This window comes from Tenrec ecaudatus, chromosome 1 (assembly GCF_050624435.1).
Source record: "Tenrec ecaudatus isolate mTenEca1 chromosome 1, mTenEca1.hap1, whole genome shotgun sequence".
Classification (NCBI taxonomy): domain Eukaryota; kingdom Metazoa; phylum Chordata; class Mammalia; order Afrosoricida; family Tenrecidae; genus Tenrec; species Tenrec ecaudatus.
Window position 1 is genome coordinate 68,169,321 of NC_134530.1, and position 26,122 is coordinate 68,195,442.

At 49.1% G+C, this 26,122-nt stretch overlaps 2 protein-coding genes across 2 annotated transcripts; one reads left to right on the forward strand and one right to left on the reverse strand.

The window, feature by feature from the left end:
- Positions 1 to 5,137: 5,137 nt before the first annotated feature.
- Positions 5,138 to 9,462, forward strand: CDC20 (cell division cycle 20). The gene is made up of 10 exons (XM_075554938.1): positions 5,138 to 5,678; positions 5,790 to 5,938; positions 6,042 to 6,138; positions 6,298 to 6,426; positions 6,515 to 6,711; positions 6,818 to 6,912; positions 7,034 to 7,262; positions 7,406 to 7,531; positions 8,395 to 8,512; positions 9,214 to 9,462. Exons 1-10 carry the CDS (start codon positions 5,498 to 5,500, stop codon positions 9,390 to 9,392), a joined length of 1,500 nt encoding a protein of 499 aa, XP_075411053.1. The 5' UTR covers positions 5,138 to 5,497; the 3' UTR covers positions 9,393 to 9,462.
- Positions 9,463 to 9,627: 165 nt separating this feature from the next.
- On the reverse strand, positions 9,628 to 14,203 carry ELOVL1 (ELOVL fatty acid elongase 1). The gene is made up of 8 exons (XM_075554952.1): positions 14,045 to 14,203; positions 11,671 to 11,730; positions 11,334 to 11,524; positions 11,082 to 11,162; positions 10,894 to 10,950; positions 10,703 to 10,808; positions 10,485 to 10,621; positions 9,628 to 10,362 (listed from the first exon to the last, which is right to left on the reverse strand). Exons 2-8 carry the CDS (start codon positions 11,714 to 11,716, stop codon positions 10,138 to 10,140), a joined length of 843 nt encoding a protein of 280 aa, XP_075411067.1. The 5' UTR covers positions 11,717 to 11,730; positions 14,045 to 14,203; the 3' UTR covers positions 9,628 to 10,137.
- Positions 14,204 to 26,122: the final 11,919 nt, after the last annotated feature.

Genomic DNA, 26,122 nt, shown 5'->3' on the forward strand with positions numbered 1-26,122 from the left:
TCTGGCCTTGGTTTGTTTCTTGCCTCTTCTGGGTATATGCCCAGTAGCGGGATTGCTGGGTCATATGGTAACTCTATTTCCATCTGTTTTAGATATCGCCAGATCGATTTCCATAGTGGTCGTGCATACTTACAGGTCCACCAGCAGGGGATGAGAGTTCCTGTCTCCCCACAGCCCCTCCAACACTTGTTGCTTTCTGATTTTTTGAATTGGGCTATCTTTGAGTATGTTAGGTGGTATCTCATTGTTGTTTTAATTTGCATTTCTCTTATGGCTAAAGATTGGGAGCATTTTCTCAAATGTTTGTTGGCCATTCGGATTTCTGCCCCTATGAAACTTCTGTTCAGGTCCTTTGCCCACCTCAAAAGTGGGCAGTTTTTTCTTTTTGGAGGCTAGCAGAGTATTGTAGATTTTAGTAATAAGGCCTTTGTCTGATGTGTCATTGCTAAAGGTGTTTTCCCAGTCTGTGGACTCTCTTGTTACTCTCTTGGTGAATTCTTTCAATGTACACAGGTGTTTTATCTTCAGTATATCCCATCTGTCAATTTGTGCCTCCTCTGTGTGTGTGCCCTTCCCTATTTCTGATAGCCTGTGTATTCCCTGTGCCATAGTTCTCAAGTTGGTCCCACTTCCCTCATTGATGGCCCTAATAGTTTGGGGTTTAACTTCAAGGTCTGATGAATGCTTTTCTTTGTAAATAGTTTCTTCTACCGTTGTTTTGTTAAGAACATACAGTTGATCACACACTAATCCGACAATTTCTACCCGTCAACAATTCGGTGACTTTGTGCAGCATTCTCACCCCTTCTCTTCAGAGTTGTTTCCTCCCCAGTCACATAAACTCTCTCCCCTAAATTTACTCTCTAATCTTTCAAGTTGTGGTTCTCAATCTGAGCCCATAGCCGTGGATCGTCAAAGAAGCCAGTGCTCAAAGCACACATTCTTTACTCCCTTGCTGCCATCAGGTCAAGCCCACTCACGCTGGGGCAGTGGGTCATACCTTGGGCTTCTCACCACAAGCTCTGAAAGCACCAGGCCTCCTAATGGGGTTGCTACTTACCCTGGACTACTGTTTGGTTTCAAGAAGACTTCAGAAGATGGTTTTGGTCTGTTTAAATATCATCCCAGGGCAATCGTTTCGTCTAGTTTCCATGGCTCCAGATGGGCTAAGATCCATGATTATTTGAAAGTCTATTCTACATTTCCTCCCTTTTGATCAGGATTCTTTTATGGAACATTTATCAAAATGTTCAGTAGCTGGGGGGGCACCATCCAGTTCTAAAGGAAGCAGTTGTCCATGGAGGAAATTAGTCACACATTCTGTATCCTGCTCCTATTCCAGGTGAGAGAAACCAGTTGTACCTCAGGGGGAGGAGGGAGAGGAACTGCATGCAAACCTTTAAGACTGTGGAAGCAAGAGTATGCAGACAAATTCTCTACACTCATATTTAAGAAGCCAGGGAGGCCAGGGTTCTGGTGGAGGGAAGTCTGTGGGTTTTTGATGAATCCCAGTCACGTTCTCCCAACTAAAGTTGCTCCCAGCAATGTCCTCCCAATATAATGCCAATTTTAAGGCACTGCTTGCAAGCACGTGGTTGCTACTATACTCTTGAGGTTAACTATTTGAAAGCTATTTGCCTGAAAGTGGTCTGCGATCAAGGGCAATCAGACCACCGCACCCTAAGTAAGACCACTCCCTTCTAATCAGAGTGTTCCCCTGGAGAAGCGCTCCAGGACACTAAGGTCAAGTCAGCTTTGGGACAGCCAAGGTTAGACCGCCATCGTAACTCTAGAACCGCATAGCTTGTTACATATATCTCTTTCTGTCACGCGTATGCCCCTGGCATGTCCCCTTCCTGTTGTGCGTATACCCCTAGCCCGGCCCCTTCCAAGTACATATGTGTCTTGGATGCCTAAGATTGCATAAGCCTGTGAGATAATACATTCACCCTCCTTCTGGATCCAGTGCCATGGAAGAGGTGAGCCTTTGCATTCCTTGTCTGATGCTCTTATAAGTTACACAATCACGCCTGGAGCCATTCGGGTGTGGAGGCTGGTCTCCTACACCAAGCACTAAACAATGTAGGCGGCAAACAAAGGCACTAAACTCATTAGGCCAATAAACTCCATTAACTGCTATGTATCATGAAACCATGACCCCACACCTCCAACCTAGGAATCAAATCCCATCAAGTGTTCGACAGCACACAAGCAGCCTCTGCAGCTGCTCTTCTCATTTGTTTGTTTTTGTTGTCGATATACTACATGGGTTTTTTCCCAGTTGTTTACAGGTATGGCACTTATTGACAGCAACTGCATCAATTGGCAGCGCAACCCTACCCTGAATCAATGTAAAGCAAAATCATCTTCCTCGATCCCTCCAGCCCCTGGTAACCACTAAGAAACTTTCATTTTTATGCATTTGTTCCAATTTTTTAAAATAATGTGGTCATACTTCCTAAGCTCAAAACCTACAGCCATGGGAGCCAAAACAGTCTGGTACTGGTTCAAGGACAGACAAATGAAACAGAATGGAAAATACAAAAATAAATCCATCCACCCATTGGCAGCTGACCTTTGGCAAAGAGTCAAACTCATTCAATAGGGAAGAGATAACCTTTGTAACAAATGGTGTAAGAACATAGGGATATCTATTTACAAATAATAATGAGAAAAGAACCCATATCATACCATATATAAAATATATGGACCCATACCATATATAAAAATGCACTCACCCCGGATCAAAGTCCTAAATGTAAATCCTAAAACTATAAATAGAAAGACAAGCAATGAAAAATTAGGGGCAAACCTAGGGCCCCTTATCCACGGCATAAACACACTACAAAGAACAATTGGAAACACACAAATCTCGGAAGAAAGCTGGATGGCTGGGCCTCCTAAAAACTAGACACGTATGTGCATCAAATTATTTCATCAAGAGTAGAAAGAAAACCGACAGACTGGAGGAAAAAAGTGTTAGCAGTGATATATCAGATAAGGGACTCATTTCTGAAATGTATAGAAAATGTCAGTACCTCAACAAGCAAAATATAAATGATACCATTAAAAAGTCGGCAGAGGACTGAACCAGAGGAGATATTGAGACAGTCAACAAATATGAATACAGTCTCAAGGTCATTATCCATTAGAGAAATGTAAATCAAAACAGCAATGAGAACCATTCATCCAGTTATGGACTCTGTAGAGTTTCCTGCCCTGGATTTCATATACTGAAAAACATTTATAAAAAAAAAAAACCAGCAATGAGATATCCTCTAACACTAGTATTAATAGCAACGTTTTAAAAAATAAAATTAAAATTCTGGCAAGGGTATGGAGAGACTGAAACTCTCAAACATTGCTAGTAGAATTGTATAATAAAAAGCTGATGGTGCCCGGCTATCAAAAGATATAGCGTCTGGGGTCTTAAAGGCTTGAAGGTAAACAAGCGGCCATCTAGCTCAGAAGTTAACAAAGCCCACATGGAAGAAGCACACCAGCCTGTGTGATCACAAAATGCTGAAGGGATCAGTATCAGGCATCAAGGGAAAAAATCAAATCATTGTGAATGAGGGGAAGTGCAGATTGGGGACCCAAAGTCCATCTATAGGCAACTGGACATCCCCTTATGTTAAGGTTAGGGGGAAGAGATGAGCCAGTCAGGGTGCAGTGTAGCAACGATGAAAATATAACTTTCCTTTAGTTCCTAAATACTTCCCACCACCCCACTATCATGATCCCAATTCTACCTTACAAATCTGGCTAGACCAGAGGATGTACAGGCAGGAACTGGAAACACAGGAATCCAGGACGGATGATCCCTTCAGGACTAGTGGTGAGAGTGGCGATACCAGGAGGGTGGAGGAGGGTAGGGTGGAAAGGGGGAACTGATTACAGGGATCTACACATAACCTCCTCTATAGGACAGAGTAGAAGTGCCCCTTTCCAAGACTGTGAACTGTTTATAGGAGTAGAAAGCCCAGTCTTTCTCCCTAGGCATCCTAGGAAGTGCAATGGTATCTTATTGTGGTTTTGATTTACATCTCTTTGATGGTTAATGATGCTAAGCATTTTTTTCATGTTCAGTGGCCATTTGAAGGTTTGTTTTTTTTTTGTTTTTGTTTTGTAAAATGTCTATTCAAGCATTTCCCCATTTTATGTTTGGGTAACTTTGGTCTTTTTGTTGAAGTTTTATACATATTTTATTATTAAGGATTTTTTTTCTATCTGATATATGGTTCCCGAAAATATTCTATCAGCAGCTTGTCTTTCTGATGAACAAGTTTTAAAATACCTTTCTATGGGGTTCCATTTATTTAATTTGTATGGAGCTGTTTACGCTTTTGTTTTGTTTTTTCTATAATCCACTGTTGAAAGTTAGGCCTGATGGGTTTGCCCTGAATTTTTTCACATTTGGAGCTGTTACCCATTGTGTGTGTGTGTGTGTGTGTGTGTGTGTGTGTGTGTGTGTGTAGGGTGAGACTGACCATTTCTCTTGATCATAAGGAATTCCTCTCTTCCACTCTATTTTCCGTTTGTAAACAAAAAGGACAGACAGACGCGACGACTTGACTTCCTTCCTTCCTAGCTGCGTCCCTCGAGCTCCCTGCCATCAAGGCAATTCTGAGTGGCAACACTGTCAATCTTTACAAAAGCAGAGAGCCTCAGCGGGGACCCCAGGAGCAGCTGGTGGTCTCGAACTGCTGGCCCTGGAGGTAGCAACCCAGCGCTTACCCGGCTGCGCCACCAACGCTTAGCCGGGTTCCTGGGCGCCGCCAAACAGGGAATAGCCTCCAGCTCGGGCCTTCCCACTCGACTTTCTACCGCCCTTTAACCGCTTACCAACCTTTCCCTGCCCACCCCCGCCGGCCGGCCGATCGCCCGCTTTCCGCTCGGGGTGGCTCAAATCCTGAAGGTCACTCCGCCAGCGCTAAGCGTCCGGACCCCGCGGATCCCAGGTGACGTCGCTCGGGCCCACAGACCCGCGGCGGGGGGGGGCGGGGGGGCAGCAGAAGAATGAATGGAAGCCGACTCCCCAGCCCCGCCCCGCCCCGCCCCGCCGCGCCCCGCCGCGCTCTGAAGCTCCAAATCGCTGAGCATTGAGAGCAAATAATAGAAAGGGTGGGCTTTAAACCTCGCTCACCCTTCAAATCGCGTCCCGCCGCTGGGATCTCGTGAGATCGTGACGTCGCCCGGAAGGCCCGCCCCCTGTCTCATGGAGGCCAATCGGCGACGGCGACTGTTGGGACCGTTGGATTTTGAAGGAGCCAATGAGTACGAGGAGCGGAGAATTTAAGAGGCGTAGGCTCGCGTCGCTCAGGCTGGTTCGGGGCTGGAACCTGGTGGAAAGCGGACGCCGGGGCCCAGCTGCGGTAAATCGAAGCGGGCCGCTGCCTGGCGTGCTAGGCTGCCTCGGGAGCCGGGGGCGCGTCCCCGAGCACTGCCGGCTGCCCTCTCCCAGGACTCGGCGGGTGCCAGCTCCCAGGACGCGCCCATGGCGCATTTCCTGTTTGAGAGTGACCTGCACTCGCTGCTGCAGCTGGATGCTCCCATCCCCAATGCACCCCCCGCACGCTGGCAGCGCAAAGCGAAGGAATCGGCGGGCCCGGCGCTCTCCCCCATGCGGGCGGCCAACCGATCCCACAGCGCCGGCAGGACCCCCGGCCGAACTCCTGGTGAGTGGGTGCGGCGGGGCCCGGGCAAGGAGGGACTGGCTGAGAGCAGCGTTCATTCTTCCAGCCCCGAAAGTCTGATCCGAAAGTCAGTCCGCTTTCTCCGCGCCCCAGGCAAATCCAGCTCCAAAGCTCAGGCCACCCCCAGCAAAGCCGGGGGCGATCGCTATATCCCCCAACGCAGTGCTTCCCAGATGGAAGTGGCAAGCTTCCTCCTCAGCAAAGAGAACCAGCCTGAAAACAGCCAGACGCCCACCAAGAAGGTATGTGCCCAGAGGGTCCCGAGGAAAGAGCACGCCATCGCCTCTGCCTGTTTGCATTGATGCCCTCTCCCTATCGCACTACCAACCTTTTGTGCACTCCCAGGAACACCAAAAAGCATGGGCCTTGAACCTGAACGGTTTTGATGTGGAGGAAGCCAAGATCCTTCGGCTCAGTGGAAAACCCCAGAATGCCCCAGAAGGTAAGGCCTCCAGAAGTGGTTCTTGGAGGGAACTGTCAGGTCATCCCCCAGGGCTGAGGGGAGAAGTCGGGTATGTTCTCCCTTGGGAAAACTTAGGGGGGAGGGGCAGTGTCCGCTCTCCCAGTGTTGGAACCCTTCCCTCCTTTCCTGTTGCCACAGGTTACCAGAATCGACTGAAGGTACTTTATAGCCAAAAGGACACGCCTGGCTCCAGCCGGAAGACCTGCCGTTACATTCCTTCCCTGCCTGACCGCATTCTGGATGCCCCTGAAATCCGGAATGACTACTGTAAGTGCAGCCTTAAGGGATGGAGAGAAACCAAGTGCCCGTGGCCTACGCAAGCAGGATGCTCATGTTAGTCCCTTGTCTCTGGCAGACCTGAATCTCGTGGACTGGAGCTCTGGAAATGTACTGGCGGTGGCACTGGACAACAGTGTCTACTTGTGGAGTGCAAGTTCCGGTGACATCCTGCAGCTGCTACAAATGGAGCAGCCTGGGGAATATATTGCCTCTGTGGCCTGGATCAAAGAGGGCAACTACCTGGCTGTGGGCACCAGCAGTGCTGAAGTACAGGTGAGGTTTGGCCTTGTACTGTGGTCCTGAGACCCAAGAAGGGTTGCCCAGCTGGAAATGTTAATGCCAAATCATCATTGATCCCAGCGAGCTTCTCTTCCTCCAGCTATGGGATGTTCAACAGCAGAAACGGCTTCGAAACATGACCAGTCACTCTGCCAGAGTGGGCTCCCTCTGTTGGAATAGCTACATCCTGTCCAGGTCAGTGGTGGAGCCTTGCCCACTCCTGACTGTGCAGCCCTGGCCTGAAGCAGCTCAGGCTTGCTTGTGTTTGGCTCCACCAAAAAACTGTGGTTCTTTTTTATCCTCCCCCTTTCCCTAGCGGTTCACGCTCTGGCCACATCCACCACCATGATGTCCGGGTAGCAGAACACCATGTGGCCACACTGAGTGGCCATAGCCAGGAAGTGTGTGGGCTGCGTTGGGCCCCAGATGGACGACATTTGGCCAGCGGAGGCAATGATAACTTGGTCAATGTGTGGCCTAGCGCTCCTGGAGAGGGTGGCTGGGTTCCCCTGCAGACGTTCACCCAGCATCAAGGCGCTGTCAAGGTGAGTGAAGCTATGCTGGGGCCTCCAGAGGAGGCTTCCCTAGCCCTAGGAACTATTAAAGGCACAGGAGGTGATGGGATTAGGTGGGTAAATAGCTTCTTGGGTAGCTCTAGTACCTGCTGATTCCATCTTATTTCACCTAGGCTGTAGCATGGTGTCCCTGGCAGTCCAATGTTTTGGCAACAGGAGGCGGTACCAGTGATCGACACATTCGCATCTGGAACGTCTGCTCTGGAGCCTGTCTGAATGCTGTGGATGCCCATTCTCAGGTAGCCTTTTACCTGTTCCACGTCTCTCTATAGTCTTAACTGGGTAATCTTGTCTACTCCAGTGGCTTCACCAACTCTATCTGATGGTTTCCAAACTTCTAGCTTGGCTTTCATCCAGGAGTCTCCCACCTCCTACTCATATTTCCAGTAGTTTGTAGGATAATCCTCAACCCCTCGCCACGTCCCAAATTAGATGTACTATTTTCCCTCGCCTCCCCAAAATGTGTTTATTCCTCCTCTTATATTACTAGAGACTGGCAAGGCTTTCTCAGAAATCTTTTTAAAGCGCCTAGAATATTTCCTTATCATCACCCAGTCTCCCAAGATCTCTCAGTGTACCACAGAGTGTCATTCACACCTGTTTCCTTCATGCAGCCTCACCTCCCCGCGGCCGATTGCAACGGCCTCCTCATTGGTCTCCCAGCAGTGTCTGCTCTTTAATTAGTCCTCCACACTCATCTGTGTAGCCTTGCTAAACGGTGAATCTTCATTCATCCTCTAAGCCCAGCAATTGCTTCTTATCAGCCATAATCCAAATTGAGCCAGCATGTTTGAAGCCTTTGCTGGTAGGGCCTCCTGGCAGCCATGCTGGCTTCTTTTCCTTCCATCTTTCCACACAGCTTTCTTGAGCCCTGGGCTCTGTAGCCAGGTAACTTGAGTTAACATTCGGGTTCTGTCACCTAACAAGTTACACATGACCTTAGACAACTAGCTGAGATTTCCTTATGTCCAATTCTTCCTCCATAAAACAGATCGTGTTAATGCTTTCAAAACACTATGGCAGGGCGTGTAACCCTTAGCTCTGATTTGAGGGGCACTGGCTAGCCTAGCTATGCAGTGCTCATGCCGTCTCCTCCCCACAGGTGTGCTCTATCCTCTGGTCTCCCCACTACAAGGAGCTCATCTCAGGTCATGGCTTTGCCCAGAACCAGCTGGTTATTTGGAAGTACCCAACCATGGCTAAGGTGACAGAGCTCAAAGGTAAGTCAGATGGAAAAGACCATATTGTAGGATTGCATTTATATGAAATAGCTAGAATGTAAATATCCAGAGAGACAAAGAGGGGGAAGTGACTGCCAAAGGGGGTACCGAGCTTTTCATATATGCAGATACCCTAGAGTTAGATTGTGGTGATGGCGGCACAGCCCTGAGTCCAGGCAGTCCCCAGATGACTAAAAGAGTCTGCCTGTAAGCTGAATTTGTACATAAGCCCACACAGACAGTTCGAGAAGTCAGTCAAATGTTTATCCGAGTGTGAAATGTACTTTTCTATGCAGAGAGACCATTAAACACTTCCAGACACACTAAAGCATCTTTGAAATAATACAGTAATGATGTTTTGATGCATATTGCAAAGCCGTGCCCACTTGTCATTTGAAGTAATTCTATCTTGAGTTTTTAACATAAGCTGTGGCAGGCAGGGCTTGGGGGGCATTCATAGATCAGATGCTGGAAGATGGCTTGTGAGTTACAGCCTCTTAGGGTGTACAGCTCCATACACTGTAATGGGGTGGAATGGATGGTATGTCGATGAAACCTCAGGGCAGTTTAAAAATCACAGAAGTTAGGCAGCCACCGGGGAGGGCTGTAGGCTGTCGCTCACATGTCCTCAGGGGGAGGGACTAGAGGCTGTCTGCACATTCATGTGTCTTGCTTTCCCCCCGACCCCCTTTCATTACCAGGCCACACAGCCCGGGTCCTGAGTCTGACCATGAGCCCTGATGGGGCCACCGTGGCATCTGCCGCAGCAGATGAGACCCTGCGGCTCTGGCGCTGCTTTGAGCTGGACCCTGCGCGGCGGCGAGAGCGGGAGAAGGCCAGCGCAGCCAAAAGCAGCCTCATCCACCAAGGCATCCGCTGAGACCCACCCGACCCAGGATTTTGTTTTAGTTTTTTTTTAATTTTTTTTAATAAAAGCCATGTCTCCCTTTCTCCTTTTCTCTTCCCTTGCATGACCTGTGACTCTTCAGCCTGCCCAATGACCAGAGAACTAGAAATGTCCCCTGGGAGCCTTGCCCATCCTTCCTTGTGTCAGACAGGACTAATGGCTTCTGTCCCCCTGCACCCGCTCCCTCCCATTCCCACAGGTACACACAGAGCCGCCTTGGTGGCTTCCTCTGCCACTTTTATTAAGACAGTGAGTGAGCAGCCGCCACTGGCTGTGTCTCCATGCCTCTCTCCCACCCTGACCTTTGGCCAAGAAGCTCCTGTGCTTCGGTGGGGGTGGAGGAGGACGGAGCGTGGGTCCACAGTGACAGATTATTGCTGACCTCTTCAGTGTGAGGAAAAGGCCACCAGACCCTGGTGGGGCCAGCCCTGAGTGCTTCTCCCCAGTGTAAGGCAGGGAGGGGGAAGTAATGTCCAGCCCTTGTAGCCCCCTGCTCTGCAGTGCGGAGGGCAATGAAGCCATGTCCCTGGGGCTGGCCTGGAGAAGTGGATGAGGCGGTGGTCCCTGTGAACCAGCTGTGGGGAGGGGAAAGCCTGTCCCCTGCTCAGTCTTGACCACAGAAGCCGTGGCCACAGGTGTAGGCGGGGTGGGCACGATGGATGCTGCCTAGGGTGCAGTCCTGAGGCACTTAGGTGGGCGCCTACCTATGCCCTGTTTCTCAGTTGGCCTTGACCTTGGCAGTTCCTGGAGCTCCATTTTGCTGCTCAAGTGCCCGGGGCAGCCGCTTGCCCTTGGTGTAGGAGTGATACCAAAAATTGGAGAATAACACGAAGAAGATGGTTCCATACATCCAGATGAGGTGGATGATGACTGGGTACTGGTAGCCACAGCTGGGCATGAAGTAGTACTGGGAGATGTGCAGCGAGACCAGGACAAACTGGATCTAGGGCAGAGAGGCAAGGTTAGAGCTGGAGTGAAATGTTGAGTGTGGGAGAAGGGGCAGTAAGAGTCCAGACTAGGCACCATGGGGGCAGGGAAAGTCAAGGCCAGGCTGGGGCTCCTCACCAGCTGGATGGCCGTCATGTGCTTTTTCCACCACAGGTAGGGCTGAGCCACGGGGCCAAGGGCAGACAGTCCATAGTACAGGTACATGACGACGTGCACAGAGGAGTTGATCATGGCATGGAAAGAGCCCATTCCTCCTGTAATCAGACAATGAACCAAGGTCAAGCAAGTCAAGCCCCAGGCCCCACCCCCTCCTCCCAGTGGCCTTACCCACTCACCAGGGGCAAACTTGACCCCCCACCACCAGCTCCAGGGAAGTACTGAGTGATGGAAGACATGGAGGAAGGTCACCTGCCCGTCTTTCTTCCGAAGAATAAAGATCACCTGAGAGAAGATTGAAGATGCTGGGGGTGTCTGAAGCAGGGTCTCTCCCGTCCCCCCTTCCCCAGGTTCTTAAATAACCACTCACTGTGTCCATCAGCTCAATGAACTTGGAGAACAGGAAGAGCCAGGCTACTCGAACCATCTGCAAAAGGTTAGGGCATCCTTAAGACTTCACAGTGCTCTGAAAGCCTCCCTAAACTAGATAGGAGCTTAAGTCACCTTGTATTCCCATCCCCCAAGTTGTTTACGATCTAGCCCCAAGTCCCGACTTACCCTAAGTGCCTCGGGTTTGTTGGAAAAATCTACAGGATCACAGCGCCATGTGTAGGTACTCAGCCAGCCAGACATTAAAAACTAGGAAGAGGTATAGATGAAACTACCAAACCCTCCACCCCATGCTTGCCCTTCTCCTGCTGCAGAGATGGTCTGAGCCCCTCTGGGGAGGAGAGGTGCCATCCTGTGGCCCTAAGGCCCTTCCCTTATGCTTGGACTAGGAATTCACACACCAGTATCCCAGGGGCCCACCTCATAGACAATGTAGAGGGAGAGTGCCACCAGTGAGAAGTTGTAGACAATCATGAAACCTCGGAGCTGGAAGGGCTTCCGATTGGCCATGATGCGGGGTCCAAGCGAAAGAACGAAGTACACGTATGTCAGGAGGATGGAGGTCATTAGCAGTGGGGACCCCATCAGAGGGTAGCCCTGTATCCGGGGATCTGTGGACAAGGTCCAAGGAGTGAGGAAGTATCATAGGGTTCAAAATATCCCAATCAAGTCTGATGAGGTTCACAGAGACTAGTCAGGATAAACCCCAGGTCCAGAGATCCCAGGCAAGGAGAGTGGCTGATGGACAGGATCTTACCGGAATGCTTCAGCACCTCCTGGTACAAGTTCACGACAGCCTCCATCCTGGCTAAGGACTCTGAGGAGGTATGAAGGGTGGGTGTCAGGCAGGGCCCACTGCATTTTTCCAACCCACCCATGAGCCACAGAAATAGGACACAAAACCAGGTGAGGCAACACCCAGTGCCTCATTGCAGAAAGGGCAGAGAAGAGTAAGAAGGCAGTATCTGCTCCCCAGACATCCCGTCTGCCTGGGAAGGGCTGTTCCTCTCTCATCTCACTCTCCTCTAGAGATGTTTATTTGTGGCCTCCTTCCACTCTTACAAGAGAGTGTACTTAATTCCTGTTCTCAAGAACCTCCCTTTCCCAGAGAGCTCTGCCTTCCCCAACTGCAGAGAATGGAAACTCCAGATTAGACCTCCTTTCTCTCCCTTCCTCACCGGAATCTCTGACACCTCTCACCTCTTAGTCTTCTAAGGTACTCTCCCCTCTAACCTGTCCCATCTTGTTCTCTCCTCTGCCCTCTCGGGCTCCCACCTCTCACCGGGCCTCCTCTCCCTGGGAGGCTCACCTTCCCAGCCCTCCAGTTCCTCCGGGACTCTCAGGGACCTGAGATAACTCCTCTCCCCTGCCCGCGGGGCTCTCACCTCCTTGCTCCCGTCTGTGGCTGAGGCCTTCCTCTCCTGGAAGCTGGCTCTTAGAGTCTGCAGCCCTGGTGGCTCCACCTGTCTGACTAGATCTGGCAGCAGCCCCGCCCTCCGCCCACCCCGCTGCACTGCCTATGGGGTGGAGGGTGGGTCTAGGTTACAGGTCAGTGTCTGGTGATCAGGACCCAACAGGATTCGCAAAGTTAAATGAAGCCCCCATACTCACACCCACCTACCCTGGACCAGTCAGATTAGCTAAGGTCCCTGCGGATGAGTGTCTCGGAACCCCTAGCCTCCCCAGCCCCAGCCCCAGCTTGCACCCACAGAACAGAAAGCACACACCCAGCACCCTCTCCTGAAGCGGCCACACCGTCTCAGTTTGTCCTACTTCAGAATGGGTACAATCCCCTTTTCTCCCTGAGAGGGGCGGGGAAGCCCATGGCATGTGAGGAGGTGGGAGAGAGGGGGAGGCCTCTGGAATCTTGCCCTCCCTTAGGGAGGGGACTACTGGGCTCTGCCCTCTCCCCCTCAGAGACCAAAGGAATGATGGGGGAGGGATCAAGGGGCACAAAAGCCTCTGCCCCACCAGTGGAGCCTTGGCACTCAGTCTCAGAGGGACAAGCCATGCCCTGCCTAACTAGGCCAGCAGGTGCTCTGCCCCAGTTTCCTCTATCCCCCAAACCCCTTGTGAGGGTGCTGAGATGGATTGTCCACCCATTCACCACAGGGGCTGCACATGTGCCCCTTCACACACACACTCACACCCACCTCTCCAGAAATTCCCCAGTGGAGGGCAACACTGCTCTCTCACACGCCACCCTCTGGCATGAACCCCGATGGACTCTGGCATGCAGTTTCTTAGACTGAAACCTGCCAGTACAGTCACACTGGCAGGCATACCAAGTGGCTCAGGCAGGTGACTCGCTTCACATTCCCCTGCGCAATTGTGCACACTCAGGCCCACACCCGATTGAAGTTACACATGCAGGTTCACTCACACATGAGTGACTCACGGCTGTGTGGTCACATACATAAACTCAGACCACTCAGAGGTGACCCAACTGAAGAACGCCCAGGCACGCACCTGCCCTGGGCCACCCCGGCAGCTCCCTGGGTGGGTAGCACTATTCATTCACCCATCCATCCATCCATTCATTCATCCACTCAGTCGGACTGTCAGTTACCGGCTCTGAGGAAGGGCTGGAGCATGTGCTCAGACACAGTTCCCCTCTTGCACATGTGAGCTAGCCAACAGGTTATCTCTGTCTCCATAATCACCATGCCCCACGCTCCCCCCCCACCCCACCCCCCCACACACACATGCATACACCAGTTGTAGCTCAATTCAAGGGTTCTGGGAAAGACCCCTCTCCGGGCCAGAGGGAGCCCTGGGTGTGTCCGGGTAGGAACCCGGCCTATTCCTTCCTTCCTTTAAGGGGGATGGAGACCGGCAAAGGAAGGGGGAGGGGAGGGGAGGGGAAGGAAAAGAGGAGGTGGGCGCCGTGCGGGCGAGGAGGACCAGGCGGGCGTGGGTGGAAGGCCTCGGTTTAAGCAAATAGGGGCGGAGAGTGGGGGGGGGGAGGCTGGCGGCGAGGCCCAGCCCCAGTGAGCTGGGACCTCCCACCCTCTCCCCAGGAACACCCTTGCCAGGCACCGCCTGGGCAGAGCGGCGCGGGGCAGGGCCTGGTCCAGCTCGCCGGGCAGGGGCCTCCGGCACGTGCAGAGCCCGCGGAGGCCCAGACTCACCAGTGGGGGCAGCTGGGCGGTCGCGGAGGGCTCGGAGGGAGCAGTGCCAGGGAGAAGTCCCCAGGGCCGGCCAGCCTACTACTTCCTCATCTGCTGGGCCGACTTTCTGTCACCCGAGGGGGAGAGGGCGGGCCGCGCGGGGGGCGCCTGCTGATTGGGCGGCCACCGGAGGCAGGAGGGGCTGTCCGGCCGCGGCTGGGCGCAGTTTTGCCCAGCCCGCGGGGCGGGCGCAGGGGCGGGCCGTCAGGTCCCGGGCAGGAAGCACACCCAGCCCCGGCTCCCCACCCCTTCCCTTGGCATCTCGCGGCCCGCCTGCCAGGCCACTCCGGGGAGCCCACCGGAGTTGGCGCGCCGCGCCCTCCTGACCTTGGGCCCCGGGGTACCCTCGGCCTGGACCCTCGGGTGCTTATTCCACCAAGAGCGCCCACCCAGACCCTGTGGGTGCGGAGCGCAGCTTGGGGCTCCGGGCTCAGGCCTTCCTTCAAAGTTATCTGATGTGGGGCAGGAGGTGTGCGGAACGCTGATTGTGGGGGGCAGGGTGCGGGCGGGGGTGGGGAGCAGTCGAGCCAGAAACTTGAAGGAGCCGCATCTTGGATTGGAGGTGGGAAAAGACCAGCGCGCCTAGCCAAAGCCGTTGTTCATTCTTACCTGGCCTTCACCGGAATGGCTGGATGCGCAGGTCTTGGGCCAGGGGCCGGGTGGGACAGCTGCCAGGTTCTATCCTAAGAGCAAAGGAGGAACTGGGGAGGGTACAAATCAACCTTGTAACGCTTTATCAACTCTTTACTGACCACCAAATTATGTGCAAGACTGCTCACTTCCGGTGTGGCATTAGTGAGCAAGGTAGAAGTTGTTGTCCTTGCATCCCGGTGGGGTAAAACTGAATTACATTACTCTGGCAACCGATGCGTGAGGGTATTCCGGGGAGAGTAGGTGAGAGATAGCAGAAGTTCTGGAAATGGATTGGATTGGGGGAGACAGACAACATGGATATATCTTCAAGATGGTCTGAACACACACAATTACCGGCAGTTGCCTACTCCATGGCTTCCCACCCCACCCCACCCCAACGTTGAATTACTGAGAGCACGGATCAGGTTTTAGTGAAATGAACTGTGTATCCCCAATGGCCCCTGGAACAGTGTTTTGCATATAGCGATTCAATCAGGACTTACAGGATCGGGTGCACAAAATGCGAGAATTCAGCAGAAAAGGTGGTTTGGGAGAAATACTCTCTTGTCAAAGGTGAGCTTCCCATAGAAGTTTGGTCCTAGAGTTCAGGTAAGAGGTCAGAAGCAATGACTGTACCTTCCCTATTAGTACATGCATGCCCTGAAAGGAAATGGAGAGGAAAAGTGAACCTTCTTAATGCTGCACCTACACTAAAGCCTTACCTGATCTGATCTGGACCTCAGCCTTCCACAACATCCCGAGCTACACCTGTGCTGCTTTAACTGCTCCCTGAGGATGTGAGGGTCTTTCACAACTTCTCTTCACTCCTGGCTCCACTGGAGAGAGAACCAGCTCTTCCAGGCAGTAAATCATCTCTTATCTCCACTCCCACAATCTCCTTGCCATGCAAGTGCATACATTTCTAACCTCCCTCCCCCACATCCTACCCCCACACTACAAATTCCTCAATGTAGTGGCCATGTTTCAGTCATCTCTACATCTCTAGCAAGAATCCCTCGATGGGACAGATGGTTAAGTGCTGAGTATTCAGCTAGTAGCTGAAAGGTTGCTAGTTCAAATCTACCCAGAGGCTCCACAGAAGAAAGGCCTGGCAGTCTGCTTCGAAACAGGCACAGCCTTGAGAGCGCTATGGAGCAGTTCTGCGCTGCACACGGAGTCACCGTGCATTGGAATCACACGATGGCAACCGGTTTGGTTTATATCTCCACCACTGGCCTATTGCTTGGCACGAGTGCCTGCCTGTTAGAGCGCACGGGGCAGAGGGAAAAAGAAAAGACGGACCCAGGAGTCCAAGATCAAGTGGAAGGCATAAGAATTCAAAAGGATTTTATCCTTCCATTGGGGTGGCAGTATGAGTGAGCTTAAAAAGCACATGGGGAAAAATGGAATTAAAAGATCATAGAATTTTTTTCATAGACGTGTTGAAGTCCCCTGTCTTAGTAGTTCCTGACAGCAGAGTGTCTTCAGGTATACTCTGGTAGCTTCAAGTCCTGCCTGACTGCCCCATCGGCACTCAAGTCTTCCAGCCAGCACCCTGTCCTGTTAGGTAGGTCCCTGGATCTTTATAAATTGGTAGTAAAATGTACCTAGCTCATAGACACTGGGAGCACTTAGTTGAAGATGAAAGAGCACAGTCTTCTATATGGATTACAACTCATTGTAAAGAAAGCTAAGCCCTCACAGCTGGCTGAACAAACAGTGCCGGGAGATAGAACGTGCTGAGTGTCCCCATAAAGCGGAACCCACACAGTTAGGAAAGTTAAGTAGCACCTTCACCCAGGCTTGGGGTGAGGCATTCTTGGAAGGCCTCACATAAAAAAATATCGAAGCCAAGCACTAAAGGATATTTTTTAAAAAGCAAGAAAAGGCATCCCAGGAGGAAGATAGGGTCCGGAGACAGGAGGCAAGAGTGTGTGGCAATTTGGGTTTTTTTAATCATTTTATTGGGGGCTCGTACAATTCTTATCACAATCCATACATACATCCATTGTATCAAGAACATATGTACATTTGTTGCCATCATCATTCTCAAAACATTTGCCTTCTACTTGAGCCCTTAATATCTGCTGCTCATTTTCCTCCCTCCCTCCTCACTCCCCTACCTCATGAACCCTTCATCATTCATATATTATTATTATTTTGTCATATATTACACTGTCTGACGTCTCCCCCTGCCTTCTTCTCTGCTGTCCCTTCCCCAGGGAGGAGGCTATATGTAGATTCCTGTAATCAGTTCCCCCTTTCTACCCCACATTCTCTCCACCCTCTAGACATCGCCACTCTCACCACTGGTGCTGGAGGAGTCATCTGTCCTGGACTCCTTGTGTTTCCAGTTGCTATCTGTACCTATGTACATCCTATGGTCTAGCCAGATTTGTAAATTAGAATTGGGATCATGATAGTGGGGGGCAGGGGGAGGAAGCATTTAAGAACTAGAGGAAAGTTATATGTTTCATCATTGCTACCCTGCACCCTGACTGGCTCATCTCCTCCCCACAACCCTTCAGTAAGGGGTGTCCGGTTGGCTACCAGTGGGCTTTGAGTCTCCACTCTGCACTCACTCACCTTTACAATGATATGATTTTTTGTTCCTTGGTGCTTAATACCTGATCCCTTCTGCACCTTGTGGTCAGACATGCTGGTGTGCTTCTTCCATGTGGGCTTTGATGCTTCTCAGCTAGATGGCTGCTTGTTTACCTTCAAGCCTTTAAGACCCCAGACTATATCTTTTGATAGTTGGGCACCATCAGCTTTCTTCACCACATTTGCTTACGCACTCATTTGTCTTCAGTGATCATATCGGGAAGGTGGGCACCCACTGATGTGATTTTTAGTTCTTGGGTGTCTGATAACTGGTCCCTTCTGAGTGTGTGGCAGATTTGAGGCACTCTATGGAATGTGGTTGGGCCCCAGCTCAGGGGACATAGGAGTCAGGGCAGTAGGTGCGCATCTGTTTACTAAGAGCTTATGCACCATGGTGAGCTTGGTTCTGTGTATCTAAGCTCTGGCTGCACACCAGGCAGCTTTTAAAATATTAATGTCCAGATCTTGCCTCCAGATTGATCCTAATGGTTGTTTATCATGGAAAGAGGCTTGCACACATTCATGTGCCGTGTAGAAGGCGCCAATGGAGGAGACGTTGGAGTTACATAACAGAAGGGATCAAACAGAGCGCAGGAGGGAATACAAGGTAGTATACACATGGAGTATTTAATCTTGGGCTAATGAAAATACCTCAGAGACTGAAGAGTACAGAAAAGAAAGATAAGTTTGTCAGTGAATTGGGAGAAAATTGAGAGAATTTCCACCCACAGAAAGGAGCCCTGGTGGCCCAGTGATTAAAGTAGCGCTGGTGCTGACCAAAAGGTTGGCGGTTTGAGCCCACCACAGTTCTATGGAAGAATGATTACCCAGAATTCCTCAAACCTGCCATGTACTTGCTTCTCTGCGTGGCACGCAATCTCCCTTCTTCCTGGAAGGCCTTCTCTTGCCATTTGAAAAATACCCCTTAGTGCTGAGCTTTGGAAAAAATGACCTGATGCCAGGGGCTTGGGTGGAGAGCAAAAGTTTTGAGAATGATGAGGGCAACGAATGTACAAATGTGCTTGACACAATTGATGTAGGTATGGATTTTGATAGGAGTTGTATGAGCCCCTAATAAAATAATTTTTAGAAATGAGGAGCTGATACCAAGGGCTCAAGTAGAAAGCAAATGTTTTGAGAATGACGATGTCAACAAATGTGCTTGATACATCGATGTATGCATAGATTGTGATAAGAGTTGTACGAGCCCCAATAAAATGATTGGGAAAAAAAAGAAAATGATGATGGTAGCATTGTGCAAATGTGCTTGACACACTGAATGAATGTATGAATAGTGATGAGAGATGTAAGAGCCCCCAATAAAAGTATTTAATAAAAAAAAGTGGCAGTGTACTTCGAGAATATTTACCACCTTGGAAACCCTATGGAGAAGCTGTACTCTGCCTAGAGGGTCGATAGGTATAAGAATTGATTGCAGACTATTTTTTCCCTTAGAAGGTGAGGTAGGATTAGGAATTTTAAGGAAGCGGTAAGACCTGGAGCAGCGGACGGAAGGTGTGTCCGCAGAAAGAAAGGCCCTGCTGGGTGGGAGTCCCAGAGAAGGAGCAGCCGCTTAGCAAGCCAAGGAGTGTCCTCCAGCAGAGTTTAGTGGCCAGGGGTAAACCGTTTGCTGTGGAATTGCTTCTAATTCATGGCAGCCCCGTGTGTACGTATCAGAGTAGACGTGTGCTCCAAAGGGTTTTCCATGGCTGATATTTTGGGAAGCGCATCCCCGGACCTGGTCTTCGGAGGGCGCTCTCGGTGGTGTCAAACCTCTAACCTTTCAGTTAGCAGCTGAGGGCATCAGCTCCTAGGGGACAAGCAGGACGCAGAAGCAAAACTGTTGGAACCTGCAGGTGAGGGCTTGACCGCTGGATAGGAAGAAAAGTCAAGCCAAGGGCGGTGTGATAAACGAGAAATGCGGGGTCAAGGAACTCACAGTTTGATAAGGATGAAGGCCAGGTGTAGGGAGGAAAGAATTCTCCGTTCAATAGCTCGTTAAAATTCCACCTTCCCAATAGGGCCTTCCTGAGTCATAGGAAGTGAGGGGCGGGCTTCCCCTGGGTCGCACCCGCTGACTCACCATCCTCTTCCCCCAAAGCTAAACCAGTGAGTTAAACCGTGATCTCTCGCACCTAACAACTCTAGCCCCGTGATTGTGGGAGGCCTTCCTCTGCTCCATCTAGATCATTGAATGGAGTGAGATTGGAGAAGCAGGAATGGCAGTGGGAGACATGGAAAAAGGTGTGCCCGCATGTGTGTGAACAAGTGAGTCGGGGGGCGGAGGGAGATTCCACTAACAGAGCAGTGGGGACTGTGGAGATGGAAGCAGCCACCTGGATGCTGGGCAAGCTCTCTTTCCCCTGCCTGCGAAGTTCAGGTCGAAAAAGGACCCCGCAGCTCTGAAGGGTGGAGGAGATGTGAAAGCAAGGAGGAGCTTAAGGGTTTTCAGTGAATCATTCTGCAGGTGCCCGGCCCTGGCCTGCCGGCGCCCTCTTCCCCTGGCACGCCACTCACGCGCGTGCGGCCTCATGCTTTGGCTGAAGAGACTGGAAAGAGCTGGCCAAGAGGAGGCAGAGCATGCAGACAAACATTCTTCATCTCCATCAGACTCGGGGCTCTGTCTGGCCTCTTGAGGGGTCGGGCTCGCTCTGATCCATGCAGGGTTCACTGGGTTGAAACTCGGATGGGGAGGTGTGACAACGGAACGGGAAGGCAGAGCTCTCCTCCTGCTTCCACTCATTGTAGACTAGACGGCGGAAAGGGAAGGCTTCTGGTTAGAGAACACATCTGGGAGGGAATCAGGAGAGAGGAGGAAAATTAGATCAGAAGAGGTACCGCAAGGACCACAGAAAAGGGAAAGAAGACAACTTATTTTCTGTAGTTTCTCTGGAAAGCATGGGGCAGTGGTTTTCCATACCCTCTTATGGTTCAGTCTTCAAAGGTTAAGTACCATGTTCACATCTTAACGGGTGGGGAAAATGGAATCAAATCAGTTGGTGGATTTATTGAAGGTCACATAGTAAGTATGGTAGAGACAGATGTTTTGGGGGGAACTCTAGCTAAGAACTGCATGTAGTTCTGTTTGGTATCAAATCCGTAGGATTAGAATAATTCATTATGATAAAAAACTAAGTTGATTTCAAATCAGTCCTGGAGGGATCTGAGCTTCATTTTTATTGGAATGTTGCTGAGAATTGGGTGAATAGTATCCCCAATACTAAGGCCCAGATAGTCTGACTTTAAAAAAGGGTTCCATTCTGACAACTTTATTTGGAGATGAGTTTGAACATGTCAAATATCCCTCCCTTCTTTTTTTACCCCTTTTCTTTATTCTTCCTCATTATTGCGTGTTACTATCAATTTCTTTATCAATCGGTCCTTATTTGTCTTGATGTTGGAAGCATAAACATTCAGAAATGCTGAAATGTGTTCAAGAAAATGCCCACATTTTCTCGGTTGATGAAGCGCCGTACCAACGTTGTCATTTTGTCAGCTGGGCAGTAGCTCTACTTCTGGAAGGTTCTGGATTATCCCTGGGAATGAAAATAGCATTTCTACTCAGAAAATTAGTGACGGTTGTCTGTTCATCTTTTTTCTTTCTTTCATGGTTTTTGTTGCTGTTAACATCTTAAAGCTTCCCATGTTTTCAAGCAACTGGAACCCCAATTTAGTTTAGGGTGGGGGACACTTCAGTTAGTCTTTCCCCATCAATTTTTTGACGACTTCCCTCCTTCCTCTTGCTCGTAAGTATTGCGTTTTCCTCCTGCATTTCTTTCCTCTCCAAAATCCATGACGCTCTGATCTGTTAATTCCCCTTCTTCCTGGCCTTTGAGCTGTTCCACCTGAGTGATACCAAGTTCTCAATTCTGTGTTCTTGCTCTTCTATCACATTATCATCATCAAATGCTTGGGGAGGAGGAGAAGGGCCAGGGGCTTCACATAATTCAGCAATTTCCCCTAAGTTCCTTACAGGCATTTTCCCATAACCTCCTTCCAGGAAGAACAAATGCTTCTAGACACAAAAAGTTTAATAGAATTCTCCAGAGACTGTGGTGCTGTTACTGTGCTTCCATCTGCTGCAGCTCTTACCTAAGCAACCATCGTCCTCAGGTGATATGCTTTCAAAGGGGCAAGTGCACCTTGATCCACAGGCTGGATGTATTTGAAAACCTTGATTTAGGACACCCAAGGAGGATGTCCTAGGACATTATTAAGTGGTAGCAGAATCTTCAAAGGAATGCTCTTTTTCCAGGCAAGGGAGGCGCACCATTGGGATGAAGCAACTGGAAAATCGGGCTTTGAATAAATAACACAATCATCATCCAGGCTTTGGAGTTACCTATCTAGTGGAAAGGCAGCTTATTTCAGCCACTGTTTGTGAATGCCCAGAGGCTGTCAGATATGGAAACAAGGCTCGAATCAGTAGCATGGCTCTGTCCTTAAATGTCTTGTTTCCTTTCTAAAAACAAACTTGTTTTGTCCATGTTGAAACCTGTTCTTTGTCTTGTCTAGCCCATCTTTTAATTTTTCAGCAGCTTCAACATTGGCACTTCCTGCTTCTCCAGTTATAGACATGTATGTAAAACAAATTTACATTTGAAGTGATCAGCTTTGTGGACATTGAGTATTCTCTGTAGTTGTCTGTTTGCTGTTTCTTCCGATCTTCAAAAAGTCTGTGTACTCTCATTTGTACCCTCAGTAAACTCATAAGAATCATCTTCTAGAATTGGTCTTCTATCCGTATCAACAATAGCTTCTCCACCTCATGAATCGGCCCTCACCTCATCTCTGTTAAGATTGTTGGTTTTATGCCAATTGCCCTTTCCACTGCCTCCAAAATCCTCTCCCTCTTAAGGCTTAAAGTAGTTGAAAGAGTCCTTCTCATGTATCGTTTTGATGACTTTCTATTATCATGGGCCTTGGTGGGTTACATGTTGGGCTGCTCATCTCAAGGTCAGCAGTTCAAAACTACCAGCCGCTCCAAGGGAGAATAATGAGGTTTTCAAGTCCCATAAAGATGTAGAGTCTCAGAAATCCCCCCTGTCCTACATGGCCACTGTGGGTCTGAACCATCTAGGTGGCAAAGAGTAAGTCATCGAACGGCTTGAGCATCTTTGTTTTGTAGCCCCGTCTAGAGACTCCCTCACCGTTTCTGGATTAGAACTTAAAGTGGCATGACTTTGGTTGCTAGACTTAATATTGAGGATACAAGCAGTCGAGTGTGAGAAACGAACAGCTTGGCTTCAAATTAACAAATGACGATTGTAATGAGATGAAATGCTAAATAAGATCCTGCTATGAAGTATATCTACAATGAAGTATGTAACCATAATGACGTTGGTGTTGTAACAGCTGCCATGCATATGGTCAGGTCAACAGTACTGTTATGAGAGTAAACATCCATTGCCTAACTGTCTCCTCCTGAGGGCTCTCCACGTGGGCTTTAGTGTAAATCCTGCCATAGCTTTCAATATGGCAGTGATTTGAATAGTAAATACCAAATCAACTGCCAAGGATGATAACATCCTCAAATTGCATACATACTGCATATTACCAACAAATGCATGTATTAAAAACAAAGGCAGCCCGGGAGGGTGGAGGGAGGGTGGGGTGGAAAGGGGGAACCGATTACAGGAATCTACATATAACTTCCTCCCTGGGGGATGGACAACAGAAAAGTGGGCAAAGGGAGACGTCAGACAGTGTAAGATATGACAAAATAATAATTTATAAATTATCGAGGTTTCATGAGGGAGAGGGGTATGGGGAGGGAGGGGGAAAAATGAGAAGTTGATGCCAGGGGCTTAAGTGGAGAGCAAATGTTTTGAGAATGATGAGGGCAATGAATGTACAGATAGATGTGCTTTACACAATTGATGTATGTATGGATTGTGATAAGGGGTGTATAAGCCCCCAATAAATGATTAAAGGAAGCCAAAATTGTTATAACTCAAATATATCATAAAGCAGGGACTACCTGTACATGACTGAAAGGCACAGCGGCACAAAAATATCAAAGGGAGGCCCGCTCTGCGAAAGGTGGTGAGAAGAGGCTGGGAGGGGTGACAGGACCAAAAATGTGTAGTACGTTTGCCAGGCCAGGTAACTTAGGGAAGCAGGATAGATAGAAGGAATGCAGTTTGGGACATCAGGAATGATGTGAGCGGGTACACTCAGCAGGCAGTCTGGAAAGTCAGCAAAGAGGACAGAGCTGGAGACAAAACTACCTGAGTGCTATCCGTAGAGAGGCGAAACCAACTGAAGTGGACTGTGATGGCTTTACATCGGATTCCACTTAAACCCTGCCAGCCCCTGCTTTTATGTCCTTTAAAGAATTCCTTGAACAGACTGCTTAGTCATGGTCTTCTCCCTCCTCGCTCCCATAAATCCAAGCTCCTAATGGCACCTCATCCAAGTCAAACAACCAGCATTCTTTCCCAAGGTGAGCTATCAATGCTGCAGGGTACACACCGAAACACAGGGCCCAGACAACACTTGGAGCCCGTGAGCCATGCCTTAAACTTTCAACATCCCATCCAAGTGACCCAATACAAATGATTCCCCTTTGATACTTTTGTCTAAACTGGATTAACTGTAACAAGTTGCCAGTCAAAAGAGGCTAATATACTGTAGGAGTGAAATAAAATTACTACAGAGGGAAAAGAAAAAAAGATGAATACTGTAGTTTTCCCACAAATCAGACACTCACAAAAATAACGAGCACACACATGCTTATAATGCGCTGTGTGTAAGAAAGTAATATGTAAAACTAACATACAAAAAAACACCTTAGAATGAATTCTTTATTGGTGAAAAGTACAGCATCAGTTAGTATTTGAGTATCAGCTCTATGCGAGAACTTCAAGAAGCTCATGGAAAATGGAGTTTAAAAGTGTGGACCTGATCCTACAGAAAATTAAGAGCTCGTTAAGGTTTGTATTTGATTTGAAGCATGTTGCGTTTAATGGTGGCACTATCATTCCAATTTACAGACGTGAGCATAGATTCTTGGAAGGTCACATCGTAGACACGTACACAAGCTAGAGTTTGAACTTTGGTCAGTTATTTGGGAAACACTGATATTTAGAAATTTAGAAGAGCAACAGGTGTGAGAGAAGACCCAAAATTTGGAAAAGACAGAAGCACCCAAAACCAAAGTGAAATTATTACTAGAGGGCAGTTGAGTTGGTGACTTGGCTCAGGTGCGGACAGATCAAAAGCTGCTGAATCAGAAAATAATGAGACAAAGAGAAGGAGAAAGCTGAGCCACCTGAGGTCTTTCTACTCAACGAAGCAGCAGGGCTTTGGGCGAAGGATTGTGAAAGTCATTTTGATCACACATGTTTAGTAGGTAAACACTCCAGTGGGTGTTAGGAAATTTATGACTATCACAGAGTCCTGGCTCTCAGAAGCTCACAGCTTAGCTGGGGACACAAACAGATGAAAACAAACGACAACAAAACAAATTGCAGTATTTTTTTTATTTTAACAATTTATTGGGGCTCATACAATTCTTTTCACAGTTCATACATATACATACATCAATTGTATAAAGCACATCTGTACAGTCTTTGCCCTAATCATTTTTTTCTCTTTTCTTCTTTTACATTTTATTAGGGACTCATACAACTCTTACCACAATCCATACATATACATACATCAATTGTATAAAGCACATCCATACATTCTCTGCCCCAATCATTCTCAAGGCATTTGCTCTCCACTTAAGCCCCTTGCATCAGGTCCTCTTTTTTTTTCCCCCTCCCTCCCCATTCCCCCCTCCCTCATATGCCCTTGGTAATTTATACATCGTTGTTTTGTCATATCTTGCCCTATCCGGAGTCTCCCTTCCCCCCTTCTCTGCTGTCCCTCTCCCAGGGAAGAGGTCACATATGGATCCTTGTAATCACTTCCCCCTTTCCAACCCACTCACCCTCCACTCTCCCAGCATCGTCCCTCACACCCTTGGTCCTGAAGGTATCATCCACCCTGGATTCCCTGTACCTCCAACCCTCATATGCACCAGTGTACAGCCTCTGTCCTATCCAGCCCTGCAAGGTAGAATTCGGATCATGGTAGTTGGGGGGAGGAAGCATCCAGGATCTGGGGGAAAGCTGTGTTCTTCATCGGTACTACCTCACACCCTAATTAACCCATCTCCTCTCCTAAACCCCTCTATGAGGGGATCTCCATTGGTCGACACTTGGGCCTTGGTCTCCACTCTGCACTTCCCCCTTCATTTAATATGATATATATACATACATATATACATATACACATATATACACATACATACACACACTTATATCTTTTTTTTTTTTTTGCATGATGCCTTGTACCTGGTCCCTTGGGCACCTCGTGATCGCACTGGCCGGTGTGCTTCTTCCATGTGGGCTTATTTGCTTCTGAGCTAGATGGCCGCTTGTTCACCTTCAAGCCTTTAAGACCCCAGACACTATCTCTTTTGATAGCCGGGCACCATCAGCTTTCTTCACCACATTTGCTTATGCACCCATTTGTCTTCAGTGGCAGTATTCTTAAGGCACTGTAGTGAATGTGTCTGAGGAAAGGTACAGGGTTTTGTTGTTGTTTTTTAAGATCATTTTATTGGGGGCTCTTACAGTTCTTATAACAATCCATACATCATTACTTAAAAAAATAAAACAATCCATACATCCATTGTATAAAGCATATTTGTACATGTTACCATTATTTTATAAACATTTACTTTCTACTTGAGCCCTTGGTATCAGCTCATCTTTTTCTCTTCCCATCCTCGTGACCCCTTGTTAAGTTATA

What these genes read in the sequence shown, in the direction of transcription:
- CDC20 (XM_075554938.1), top strand. Translation starts at nt 5,498, where the DNA reads ATGGCGCATTTCCTGTTTGAGAGTGACCTGCACTCGCTGCTGCAGCTG. An exon ending in GACCCCCGGCCGAACTCCTG is followed by an intron (nt 5,679 to 5,789) that starts GTGAGTGGGTGC and finishes TCCGCGCCCCAG; the next exon opens with GCAAATCCAGCTCCAAAGCT. An exon ending in AATAGCTACATCCTGTCCAG is followed by an intron (nt 6,913 to 7,033) that starts GTCAGTGGTGGA and finishes CCCTTTCCCTAG; the next exon opens with CGGTTCACGCTCTGGCCACA.
- ELOVL1 (XM_075554952.1), bottom strand. Translation starts at nt 11,716, where the DNA reads ATGGAGGCTGTCGTGAACTTGTACCAGGAGGTGCTGAAGCATTCCG. An exon ending in ACAAACCCGAGGCACTTAGG is followed by an intron (nt 10,951 to 11,081) that starts GTAAGTCGGGAC and finishes AACCTTTTGCAG; the next exon opens with ATGGTTCGAGTAGCCTGGCT. An exon ending in GGGGGTCAAGTTTGCCCCTG is followed by an intron (nt 10,622 to 10,702) that starts GTGAGTGGGTAA and finishes GTCTGATTACAG; the next exon opens with GAGGAATGGGCTCTTTCCAT.